Source organism: Ictidomys tridecemlineatus, chromosome 9 (assembly GCF_052094955.1).
Source record: "Ictidomys tridecemlineatus isolate mIctTri1 chromosome 9, mIctTri1.hap1, whole genome shotgun sequence".
NCBI lineage: Eukaryota > Metazoa > Chordata > Mammalia > Rodentia > Sciuridae > Ictidomys > Ictidomys tridecemlineatus.
Window position 1 is genome coordinate 58,484,503 of NC_135485.1, and position 12,450 is coordinate 58,496,952.

Consider the following 12,450-nt stretch of genomic DNA (forward strand, 5'->3'; position numbering starts at 1 on the left):
GAATCGAACTCAGTGCCTCACGCATGCTAGGCAAGGGCTCTACCACTAAGGATCCCAAGCCCCCAAAAATGTTTTTTAAAAAACATTAGTTCTCAGTCTGATTATATATATTACAATCCATCTATACAATTTATTTTGAGCCCAGGGCCTTGAGTACACTAGACAAATACACCACTACTGAGCCCCATCCTTTGTTGTTGTTGTTGTTCTTTTTAGATATGCTGACAGTAGTTTTTTATTATCTGCAGTGCTGGGGATTAAACCCAGGGCTTCATATGTGCTAACAGGCAAGCGCTCTACCACTGAATTAAATCCCTAGCCTCTCCTTATTTTTAAGGGTTTCACAGTGATTTCTGCTGCTAGGATTGAGGCTCCCTTCACTACTGCAGCCCTTTTATGGTTTTTGTCTAAGTGTCTTTAATTTAAGCTACATTTTAGACTATTTCAATATAGATTAACCATACATAACCATCTGTAAATAAGGTTATTTGATGTTAACATGATTAAATCTAATAAGAAATATTAAAAAACAGGATTATATTTGGCAAAATTATTTCTAGAATTTCCAAAAGTGTGTTTAAAATCTTCAGTAAACCTAAGAATTTTTTATGGTAGAAGTAGCAAGTTCATTACCAATTTTGAAAAATATGCAACCCAAGATAGAATGCTAACTTTGAAAACTCAACTTTTTATGGAATTACCTGTGAAAGAAAGGTTAGCTATAGGAAAGGAAAGAGGGTAAAGAGAAGACAGAGTTAAATAACAGCATTCTAGCCAGGCGCGGTGGCACACACCTGTAATCCCAGCAACTTGGAAGGCTGAGACAGGAGAATCATTGAGTTCAAAGCCAGCCTCAGCAAAAGTGAGGCGCTAAGCAACTCAGTGAAACCTGTCTCTAAATAAAATACAAAATAGGGCTGGGATGTGGCTCAGTGGTTGAGTGCTCCTAAATTCAATCCCTGGTACCAAAAAATAAATAAAACCCACACTCACATATACACACAATAAAGTTGTTTTATGACCTCTTTACATCCCTAAGTATGTTTCTGGAAAGTATTTACATATTGTCCAGAAAAATCACACACTATGCATATTTAATAAATAAGAATGACAGAAAAATGTGCAAAAAACTTATTACACTTTTTTAAGTCTGATTAAACTGTCCACCTCTAGTACACCAACATGTTAGAAGATGGCCAGACACTCTGCCAATGCTATATGGTTTGTACTAAATAAAGAGATCAAAATTTCAGCAACTTGGGAGGCTGAGACAGGAGGATCCCAAGTTCAAAGCCAGTCTCAGAAATTTAGCAAGGCCTTAAGCAATTTGGTGAGACTCGGTCTCAAAATAAAAAGGGTTGAGGATATAGCTCATTAGCGAAGACCCCTGGGATCAATCCCCAAAAACAACAAAATTTCATAGGGTAAATATGAGTTATGAGTATTTGTAGCAAAAAGAGTACAATTAGACACACAAAATTTTAAAAACAATAGAAGACATTATATCTTGACATGAGTACATAACACCATTGACCAAGAAAATTCTTCATTTATACTTTATACCATGTATACCAATAACCTGTGGTTTAAAATCTAAACTCAAGGAAAAGTTATGTGTAAATATTAAATATTATTAAATATTAAAATATTTACCTTTACAGTAGCTAAAAATCTGTCCAAAAGACTGCTAGCAAGAGCAAATGTTTCTGGGTAAAGGTTGAATTGGTACTTGAGTTTGGCCAGCCATTGAATTACTTCATCTCTCTGGGATGGGGAAACATTCTATAAGGGAATAATTAAAAAATAAATAAAATTAAAAGACAACAAAGTATTAGTTACCATAAGAATATAATTTAGAATTATTTCTCATAAAAACTTATGTTTTTATTATAGAAAATACATTTGTACATTAAAAATGTCTTTTAAGATTACTCAAAATCAAACTTGAGACAGGTGAAGATAAAACTTTGTGTACTGGTTATTGCATTTAATATCAATATCAATATACTTTTACTCTATTAAAATCTTTACTACATCACTTCAACAGGTATCTACTTTAATTAATGTTCAGGGAATATATGATTTTAAAATTTAAACAAATTAATATCAATTGATAGTGATTTTATAATTAAATTTTCCCAATTCTTGAGAGTAAGAATGAATTTCTAAGGCAGTAAATAGCTATTAACTTATGTTAGGAAACATAAATGGACTCTGATAACAGAATGATAGCACATTATAAAATAAATCAGTAGTAATAAATGTTAGGACAACAAATAAATTCCAGTTAAAGATGATGGGAAAACACTGAAATAGAAGTTGACCTGAACTAAATTATTACTGGGAAAGACTGCCATAAATACAAACATTTTGCTTTTGTTTTAACATCCCTACATGTATGTTGTTTTTTTTTTTTTTAACTCCTGAGGCTTAATTTTTAGAGGGTAACACATTCTAAAGCATCAGTGATTTAGATACTTACTCTTTTGAGTTTCAGTCATTACTAAACAACAACTAGTAATAATCTAAAGCTAAATGAAAAGTCCTTATGAGTACCACTCCTACAAAACTTAAACACAACAGAGTATGTGGAAAAGACTATTTTCAGTAAGAGAGAGTTCCAGACAAGTAGAGATAATATAAGCATTGCAGTCTTTATCACTGTTTCATTTCATCAAAATCTTTTAAAAAACATATTATTTATCTCATTCCTTGATCCTTTAGTTGTCAATTTTATGAAATTTATTCCTTTATAATACAAAGATGCATTAATAGCCATTGAACACTATATATCTAACAATGTATCTCCTCAAAAAGGAATTTTAGCTGTGATTTCTGATTTTTCTTGGCTTTCTCTAGTGTTATGAGGGAACATATGGCTTGCTGCTCATTATAATTTCTGCCAATGCATCTGCTAGTTTCTGTTCTAATTTTATTCCAACTCCTCCTCCTTGACTTCCTGTCATTTCACTTTTTAGCTTTGGCACAACAAAGTAAAGTGTTCCTTTGTGTCAGCCAAACCAATTTATCACACATAATTTTTACACCTAATTCTAAACTCAATTATAACTAATATTTTGAGGTTAACTACCACATAACACTTTTTGTTCACTTACCTTTGGAATGACCCTGCAATAACGCATTAAGAAATGTGGAGAGGTAGGCCATAAAAAATGTCAATAAAATACGGAAAGAGGTATGATGAGGTTGCAGGGAAGGGGACCTGGCCCAGCGTAGTAGTAAAACAAAAGCTTCTTGAGATAAAACATAATTTGTAACTTAAAAGTGAGGGGACAAGGTGATCATTGTACCTGCAAGAAAAGGAGTCATGGTGTGGAAGTCCCATTTGTTGATTTTAGTTATTAATTCTTGTGCTATGGGTGTCCTATTGAGGAATTTGGAGCCCGACCCCACAGTATGTAGATCGTAGCCAACTTTTTCTTGTGTCAGACGCCGTGTCTCTGATTTGATATTAAGCTCTTTGATCCATTTTGAGTTAACTTTTGTGCATGGCGAGAGAAAGGGATTCAGTTTCATTTTGTTGCATATGGATTTCCAGTTTTCCCAGCACCATTTGTTGAAGATGCTATCCTTCCTCCATTTCATGCTTTTAGCCCCTTTACTGATAGATTTTTTTGGTTCACTAAATATAATGTAATAAATTTTGTTCTACCTGTAAGTCTAACTGTATACTTAGAAGTAAAGATATCTTACTGTTAGTTAAACCATGAAGAAAATGAATGACATAACTATCTTCTTATAGCTGTAACTCAGAAAACAACAAAATTTAATTCTTGTTTCAGGAAGAAACAAGTACATACTTAACCAATGCAGTGTCAAGAAATCATTATATATATGCACTATATTTATCTCTAATAAAACTCATCTATCTAAGCAGAGAAGTCATTACCTGATTTGTAGATATTTTCGGCACATTCACCTTCCACATCTGGGCTTCCCTAGAGATTGCCTTTTCCAATAGGAAAGACAATCTCTGGTTTTCCAAAGATCCTGGAAACTTCATGATATCCTTTGGATCTGCCTGCCACCCAGCTTGATGTAGCTACCTATAAAATCAAATATAAAATATTGTTTATTATTTAATTACAGAATAAGTGTAAAATGTATATATATGTTGATACTTATTAAGTAACTCATAAAACAAATTAAGAATGTTATGAGGTCATATAGATTTTACAGCTCTTTTAAATATTAAAATGTTACACTAGTAATCAGTTATCTGAAATGTTCTCAATTTCAATCTGAAAGTCAGTTATAGAGAGCAAAAACATGGCCATGTAATTGAGAGCCCAAAAGTGATGATCTAGATTTTTTTTTTAAAGAGAACTACAGATCAAAGTTTTATGACATAAAACTGGATTGAGAAGTTGAAGAATATGAAAAAAAATCATCTAAATTGGAAAAAATTATATAATAAAGTAAGTATAATTAATGCCATAATATTTACATAGCAGTAATAATGAAAATATTGAATACAAATTAACAAACTTGATAAATCATGTTTTGTAGTATGGTATAGGTAATAAGTGTGGATTTTGGGAGATGTTAGAATGAGAGTCTTATACTTTTCATAGCAGGAAATCTATTAACTGTATCTGAAACTGGATGCCAGCTACGGTGGCACACCCCTGTGATCCCAGCAACTCAAGAGGCTGAGGCAGGAAGACCACAAGTTCAAGGCCAGCCTCAGCAATTTAGCAAAACTGAGCAACTTACACCCTGTCCCAAAATGAAAAGGGCTGGAGATATAGCTAAGTGGTAAAGTGCCCCTGGATTCAATTCCCAGTGCCAAAAACACAAAAATAACAATATTTAAACTGGCATATCAAAAAACAGTAGCAGGGCAAGTTATCAGAAAACATGATATTAAATAACAGGAGAAACAGGTAAAGGTTGAAAGGAGTTAACCTCCAGAGAATGAGGAAAGGTCAAGAAGACTTTCTGCAGGGATATTTTTCATTATAAAAGTGTTGTAATTATTTGACTTTTTAAAAACTATGTACCAGTATCATGTGCTTCAGATTCATATTTTAGAAATCTTTAACATGAGACAAGTTCCAATTTTTTATAAAATTAGAAAGTTCAAACAAAAAGCAAACCTCTTACTTCCACATTCTACATACCCAACTCTAGCTACTGTCATCTTTTATATTAGTCATTTCACACACTCCATTTCCTTGCCACTAAACTTATTACAGACTACCTCCATTTAACTGGATTTTTTTCTTTTTTGCTTCTTTAAACTCTCAAGTTTTGGGAAATTTTCTATAATGAGGATGAAGTATTTTCATACTAAGAAAAAAGGAAAAGAAATTATACCTATCCTAAAAGGCTCAATTCAAAGGTTAATTTCTTCCAAGAATTCTATTCTTGATTCTCTAATCAGATGTGATTTCTTTCTCCTTTGAAAGCAGTTTTCCACTATCTCCCAACAAAATTATAAGTTCTTTTGAAGCCACATCTACCAATTATCATCTTTTATACTATCATATAAATATTATACCCACAGCAGAGTACTTATGAAGAAAGAAGGACTTGACAAATGGTTCTAGTTTCAACCACTGGAGGCAAAAACAAAAGCATACAACAAAACCAAAACAAACATACCCAAATCTAATTTCTCTTTCATAAGTCAATCCTTCAGATGTTGGAAGGCTGCTATCATGCTCACTGGCTCATCTTTTTCATAGCTGAAAAACTGTTTAATGATTCCTCACATGACATTTTGGCTCTTCTAAATTAACACCACTTTTACACTACCAATTCAGATAAAATTTATGATCAACTAAAACTTTTAAGACTTACGCAGGTATACTGTTAGGACAATTCCACCTCTCCCTGCTCCATCTCTGTATGGCTTTTTGGTAATTTGGGGGTTGGGTGGAAGGGAATACATGCTTGTTCAGGACTTAAAAAGGATTTTTTAGTTTTAAGTCATCTGGTTAGATTCAACCTATTGTTGCATTTTGCCAAGATGTTTAAGATTCTAATTTTATTGCTTTGGTGCTTTTCTCAAATCTTCCACAATTTGATGAGCAAGCTCACTATAATTTCATCTAAAGCAGATAGAAGTATTAGCCTAGGAACTGTCGTATAAGCTAGATAACCATCTGTCAAGATATTTTTAAAAGAGACACTAATATTGGATAGAGATCGGACTTCATAAGCTGTGAGAACTCTTCCAAACCCAATTTTAGTCCGTAGTTCATAAACTCTTGTCAAACCTCAAATTTAAGTAATTTTTTCATGCCATTAGCTATACCCTACAGGATGGCTCACCAGGATCTGCCTTTTAAACATACCCCAACAACTAGCTGCCACTAAGGACTTTTCCCTTACAATGCTTGATTTGAAAATTATTTTCAGGAGGTGTAGATGAGGACAAAGAGGGACAGAAACATGTACAGAAGAATAAAACTGGGCTCAAGGAATTCCTAGACTCCGATCTCCTATAGTGAAGGCCTAAGACTTTTAAAAGGTAGATGTTCTAACGACTTTTTTAAAACAATGGAATCTGATCAAAGAAAAAAGTCCCAATCAAAAAACACTTTTGAGATAAGTGAAAATGAAAACATAACATATGAAAACTTATAGAATGCAATGAAAGGAGTGCTCAGAGGGAAATATCTGAAAATATGTTATACAAAAAAAAAAAAAAAAGAGATCTCAAATCAATATAGCCTAACCTCCCACCTTTAGATAATGGAGAAATAAAACCATAGCTAAAGCAATCCAGAAGCAAAGAAATTACATTAGAAGAAATGAATGAAGTAGAGAATGTTAAATATAGAGAAATTAATGAAAGTTGGTCCTTTGGTAAAATCAAAATGGCAAACATTTAGCTAGTCTTACCAACAACAACCAAAAAAAAAAAAAAAAAAACCAGAAAAGATAAATCAGAAATAGAAACAGGATATTACTATGTACCCTACCTTACAGAAATAAAAATTATAGAAGAATTTCATCAACAACTATATGCAAATACATTAGGACAACTTAGAAGAAATGGACAAATTCCAAGAAACAAACTTCGAAAACTGACTTAAGAGCTGAATAGCCATTAGAAGATAGGAAAGCTACTAAGAAAAAAAATCCATGCTCAGATGGCTTCGCTGGTTAATTCTACCAAACATTTACAGAAAAAAATGCCAATTTTTTTTTTATGAACTCTTCCCCCCAAAATAGAAGAAATCTTCCCAACTCAATTCTATGAAGCCCTGCTACCAAAACTAGATAAGCATAACTAGAAAACTCCACCTAAATAAGATGCATAATTCCTCAACCAAATACCACCAAACTGAATTCTGTAACATAAAAAGGTTTATTATAAACCATAACCAAGAGGGATTTGTCCCACAACCCAAGATTGGCTCAATGATGAGAAATCAATTAACATAATACACCACATTAATAGGGGAAAAATAATTTCTTTCCTCACACTAGGGAAATGTAACAAAGGGAAAAAAGTTTAAAATTTTTCTTAAAATTTTTAAAAATGGTACATAAAAAAATGCAAGTTTAAAAAAAAAAACGGTTAACTGTAGAAATGTTCCAGATTAAACGAAGCTACAGAAAAATGAAAGTGCAATACCTAGCCTGGACTGGATTCTGAACTGAATTTTGTACTGGAGGGAGACAAAAGCTATAAGGCTCATTAATGTGTCAAATGACATTAAGTGGAATATGGGCAGTAGATTACACAAAATTGTCTTATTAATTTGAAATCTACTGAAATTAAAAACTGTACTGTGGTTTGTCAAGAGAATATCTCTATTCCTAGAAAATACACACTGATCATTTTAGAAGTAAAAAGTCATAATGTATGCAATTTATACATGGAGGGAGATAAAAACAATAAAATGAAAGGTTAACAAGTGAAATCTGAGCAAAAGATGTAAGTTTTAAGTTATTTACAAATACTGTAGAAAAAAAGAAAAAAGCACATAACTTATGAAAATACTTAAATTAGTATTTCCTTTTATAATACTATTAAGACAGAAATCATGATATGGAGATACCATGGGCTTCATTTTTCATTTTTACTGACAATGTACCAGACTATTTTAAAATGTGCAAAACAGATTATTTAAGTCACATGAATAATGAATTCTGCTAAGGAATAAAATACACTTAAAATACAATTTTAGTTTTTTTAATAAGAGCTTTATAGTTATATCTTGTTTATATATGCCTATTCTTAGTGCCATGCAGAATAGTCTCTAAAAAGAAATATAAATTTATATATACACATATGTACACACAAGTTATATATAAATTGTGTACCCCTTACACAAAATGCTTGGGGCCAAAAGTGTTTTTATTTTATTTTTTGATTCTGGATATTTGGATATACATAATGAATTTGGATGGGGTCCTAGTCAAAACAGGAAATTAATTTTAAATATAGTCTGAAGGTAATCATATTTTTTTCAGTAATTTCACACATGAAACAAAGTTTCAAGGTATGGAATTTTCCATTTGTGGTCTCAAGTCAGCATGCAACAAGAAATTTTTGGACTTTGAAGCATTTTGCTTTTTCAAACCAGGGCTGTTCAATCCGAATTTGGGTAGACATATTCCACACAAAATTAATTTTGAATTTCACATTCCTCCTCCTCCCATTCTCAACTACTTCTACTATATTGTTCTCCACACTTACAAACAGCCTAATTTCTGAGCTACTAATTCATAAAATGCTTATTGAACAGCAGGAACATTATTACACTCAGGACCACCTACTCTTCTGAGGAAAAGTGCTGCACAGTACTGGGTACATAATATAAACAATTTCATTAATGTATAATTATTGTGTTTATGATCACAATACCAACTCTAATCCTGTACTGATGCCGACTCCTGAATCTTAGTTCCTCCTCTGAAGTGTGACAGACTTGACCCCACAGAATTTCACATTCTAATACTCCCTCCTTGACTTTATACAACAGCAGAAACAAACCACAGGTTAATTCCAAAATCTGCTCTTTCCATACACTATTCTTTCAACTAAAAATCATCTTCTCAGGCTTACACTCCTTCATAAATTACTATCAGTCTGTGAATGGTACCCTCTGGAATGGCCCAGCCAGCTGCACCCTGCTTTCCTACATGGGCACTTGGGCACAATTCAACTTCTGCATTTTATTCATTGGTTGGTAGGCTGTCTCCTACCAACCCTTAGTTCCTTGATAACAAAACTCTGAAGTTTAGTACCATAATAAATAATAAGCTTATATTTGTTAGGTGCTTACCAAATAAAAGCATTGAGTGTTTACTATTTGGCCAGCTACTGTTCAAAGTATATGCCATATTAACTCATGTAATCCTCATACTTTATGAAGTTGGAATTATTAAATCCATTTTAAAGATGAACAAGCATGCACAGAATGGTAAATACAGTTCATTTGAAAAGTATTACACAACCAGGGCACAAGCCTGTAATCCCAAAGCAGCCTGCCTGGCCAGGCGATCCCCCGACCCTGCAGATGGTAGGGTCTGATGCAGAATCACAATTCAAAGCCAGCCTCAAAAACTAGGTGAGGTTGTGGCTCAGTGGTAGAGTACTTGCCTTGCACATGTGGAGCAGTGGGTTCGATCCTCAGCACCACATAAAATAAATAAATAAGTAAAACAAAGGTACTAAGTCCATGTTCAACTAAAATAAGAAGAAGAAAAAAAAAACTGGGTGAAGCCTCAGCAAAGGTGAGGTGTTAAACAACTCAGTGAGACCCTGTCTCTAAATAAAATACAAAATAGGGCTGGAGATGTAGCTCAGTGGTGGAGTACCCCTGAGTTCAATGCCTGGTACCAAAACAAAACTTTTTTTTTTTTTAAAGAGAGAGTGAGAGACAGAGGGGGACAGAGAGAGACAGAGAGAGAGAGAGAGAGAGAGAGAGAGAGAGAGAGAGAGAATTTTAACATTTATTTATTTTTTTCTTAGTTCTTGGCGGACACAACATCTTTGTTGGTATGTGGTGCTGCTGAGGATCGAACCCGGGCCGCACGCATGCTAGGCGAGCGCGCTACCGCTTGAGCCACATCCCCAGCCCCCAAAACAAAACTTAAGGAGACCTAAGCAATTCAGCAAGATCCTGTTTCTAGACCCTCCACCAAAAAAAAAAAGGCCATGATGTGGCTCAGTTGGTAAGCACTCCAGGTTTCAATCCCCAGTACCAAAAAATAAAGGAAAGAAAATGCAATCAAAATAAAATACATACAATCTTGCTTCCAATTTTGACCAAGATATGAAAGAGTTCCACTGAAACTTACTAGAACGTCACACTACCACATACAATATTTACCTGTTAACTACAGTTCACGTCTATTATACCTTCCCAACCTATGTTGATTCTAATAGTCTATCCTTACATTCAGTATTTAACTTTTCCTGGTCCAAGGGAATGGCATTCTTTTCTCATTATTCTAGTCCTAGTTTAACTAATTTAAACCCTGTCCATTCTTTCTTAGTTAGTCTGTTACTTTCTACCACAATTGACCTGGAAAAACTAGAAGCAGATAAGACTCCTACTAATCTTTTCAACAAATTCATTTTCAGGATGGAGTCATTAGAGCCTAAGATTCAGACTAAACTCTGGCTAGCGGGTTCTCGCTGTTATCTAAAGGGAAGCAAATCTTGTGGAGTCTCAGTTTTTCTCATCTGTAAAATGAGTCTCATATCACCTGGGTGGAGTCTTTGTGAGAATGAAGAACAAACAGTGCCTGGCAGATAACTCTCATCTACAAATGCTGGTGTAACACTGAGTGGCAGAAGACAATTGAAATCGTTTAACCTGACAAAGAAAGACCTTCAGTCTGAATCCATCCTACTTCTTGATGGGTTATGCTTTCCTATTTTGCTTCCTAATTCTCAATTTTTGCCGAAATGGTCTGTAACAGGACTCCTTCCTCGGTAGAGAGCCTTTGGCCCTCTTCTCCAAATTTGGTACTTTTAACCTCTAGTTCAGGGTGCAACTCAATTCTCACCTCTACGGGTTCCCCCACCGGCCCTAGCGTCCTGGCAGTCCTCCCCACTGACTCGGCTCCGAAACCCACGTTATCTAGGAGCAGTAGAGAAAAGATCCGTCGAGTGTGAAGGTGGGGGTGTGTCCCCTTTGTGTAATGCTACAGATGTGCGGAGCCTGGAACTCATACGGCCGAGCAGAGAATGTGCCTTTATTACTAAAAAGTTACTTGCTAACTGAAAAATCGGCCCGAAAGGGAACCCCGCACATTGTTTCAAAACCCAGGAGGTACCGGGATACTTCGGGGAGAGAGCGAGGGGTCGTCCCTAGGTTCCTCCAGAGGGGGACCGTGCTTGGCAGCTCGGATGAGTAGCGCGCCGCCGGGCGCCTCCACTCGGGCAGCAGGGGCGTAGCGCGCGGGCGGCGGTCACCGACACGCGTCGAGCCCCCCGCCCCCGCCCCTCACCTTCTCCTCCTCTTCCTCCTCCTCCTCCTCCCCGGCAGAGCTGTAGGCCTCAAAGTGGTGACGCGGGGTCATCCGCAGGCCCGTTACCACCTCATTTTCCTCTCGCGCAGCGGCGGGGGCGCGCAGGGCTAGGACCGGGCCGACAGAGGAGGGAGAAGAGAAGGAACCCAGCGGGGTGGGGGGGGCGCGGTAGCTGGCGCTCGAGCGGGACGCACGGCTGCGGCCAGAAGGTCGGTCAGCGAATTAGTTCCATGACCACCCCGGACCTGAGGCCGCCACCGCCGGTCCCGCTCCTCCAACCGCCGCCGCTGGTGCCTGGGTGAGGAGGGGGCTCCCTCTCGCCATAGGGCGGCGGGGGCCGGGGAGAGGCGGGGGGTGAGACCGGCTCTGCCCCTGCCCGGGGGAAGCGCCTCCGAGGGGAAATGGTGAAAGGGGGGGAAGGGGAAAAAGAAAAGAAAAGAAAAGAAAGGGGAAAGGGGGAAAAATAAGAAAAAGCGAGACAGAGGCGCTGCCGCGTCCGCTCGCGGGGAAGGCTGGGGAGGGAGGGGAAGACAGGAAGAAGTGCCGGCTGCCTCAGCTCCGCCTTCGCGGACTGATTCCTCGCCTGTCCGCTCCTTGTAAACAACACTGGATTAGTTGCTCACCCTGTTTCCTTTCCGTCGCTTTTTCTGTCCAACCAACACGAAGAGAAGTTTGCCCAAAAGTTAGGCTATTGTAGAAGGACTGGAGAAGTCGTTGACACTTGGGTGGAAGAAGGGAGGACATTTTCCGTGGGTTAAGATGAGCTGAAAGCCCGCGGACTCGTTTTCTTTGAAGGTGCGGAAGGGTCTCTCCTGAACCTCACGATGACGTAAGTGCCCTCTCGGCTAGCTGAAGAGGCGTGTGGTGGCCGGAGAGTACGCTGCGCATGCGCTCCTGGGAAGAAAGAAGCAGCTGAGCGCTCGCCTGGGGGCAGGGTTGTCTGGTCTGTTCTTCTGCCAACCTATAGCCACCTGGTTTTTTCCA

At 37.1% G+C, this 12,450-nt stretch overlaps 1 protein-coding gene across 2 annotated transcripts in view; it reads right to left on the reverse strand.

Annotated features, from left to right (window-relative positions):
- Positions 1 to 12,013, reverse strand: part of Ccni (cyclin I) — a 21,384-nt gene extending 9,371 nt beyond the window's left edge. The window contains exons 1-3 of one of the 2 annotated variants that reach the window (XM_005337265.4): positions 11,446 to 12,012; positions 3,911 to 4,067; positions 1,654 to 1,782 (exon numbers count right to left, since the gene is read on the reverse strand). In XM_005337265.4, coding sequence (XP_005337322.1) covers positions 1,654 to 1,782; positions 3,911 to 4,024 — 243 coding nt within the window. In that variant the 5' untranslated portion in view covers positions 4,025 to 4,067; positions 11,446 to 12,012. Of the gene's footprint in view, positions 1 to 1,653; positions 1,783 to 3,910; positions 4,068 to 11,445 lie in introns of both variants that reach the window. The other variant, XM_040292274.2, reaches the window with a different exon arrangement.
- Between the last annotated feature and the right edge of the window lie 437 nt (positions 12,014 to 12,450).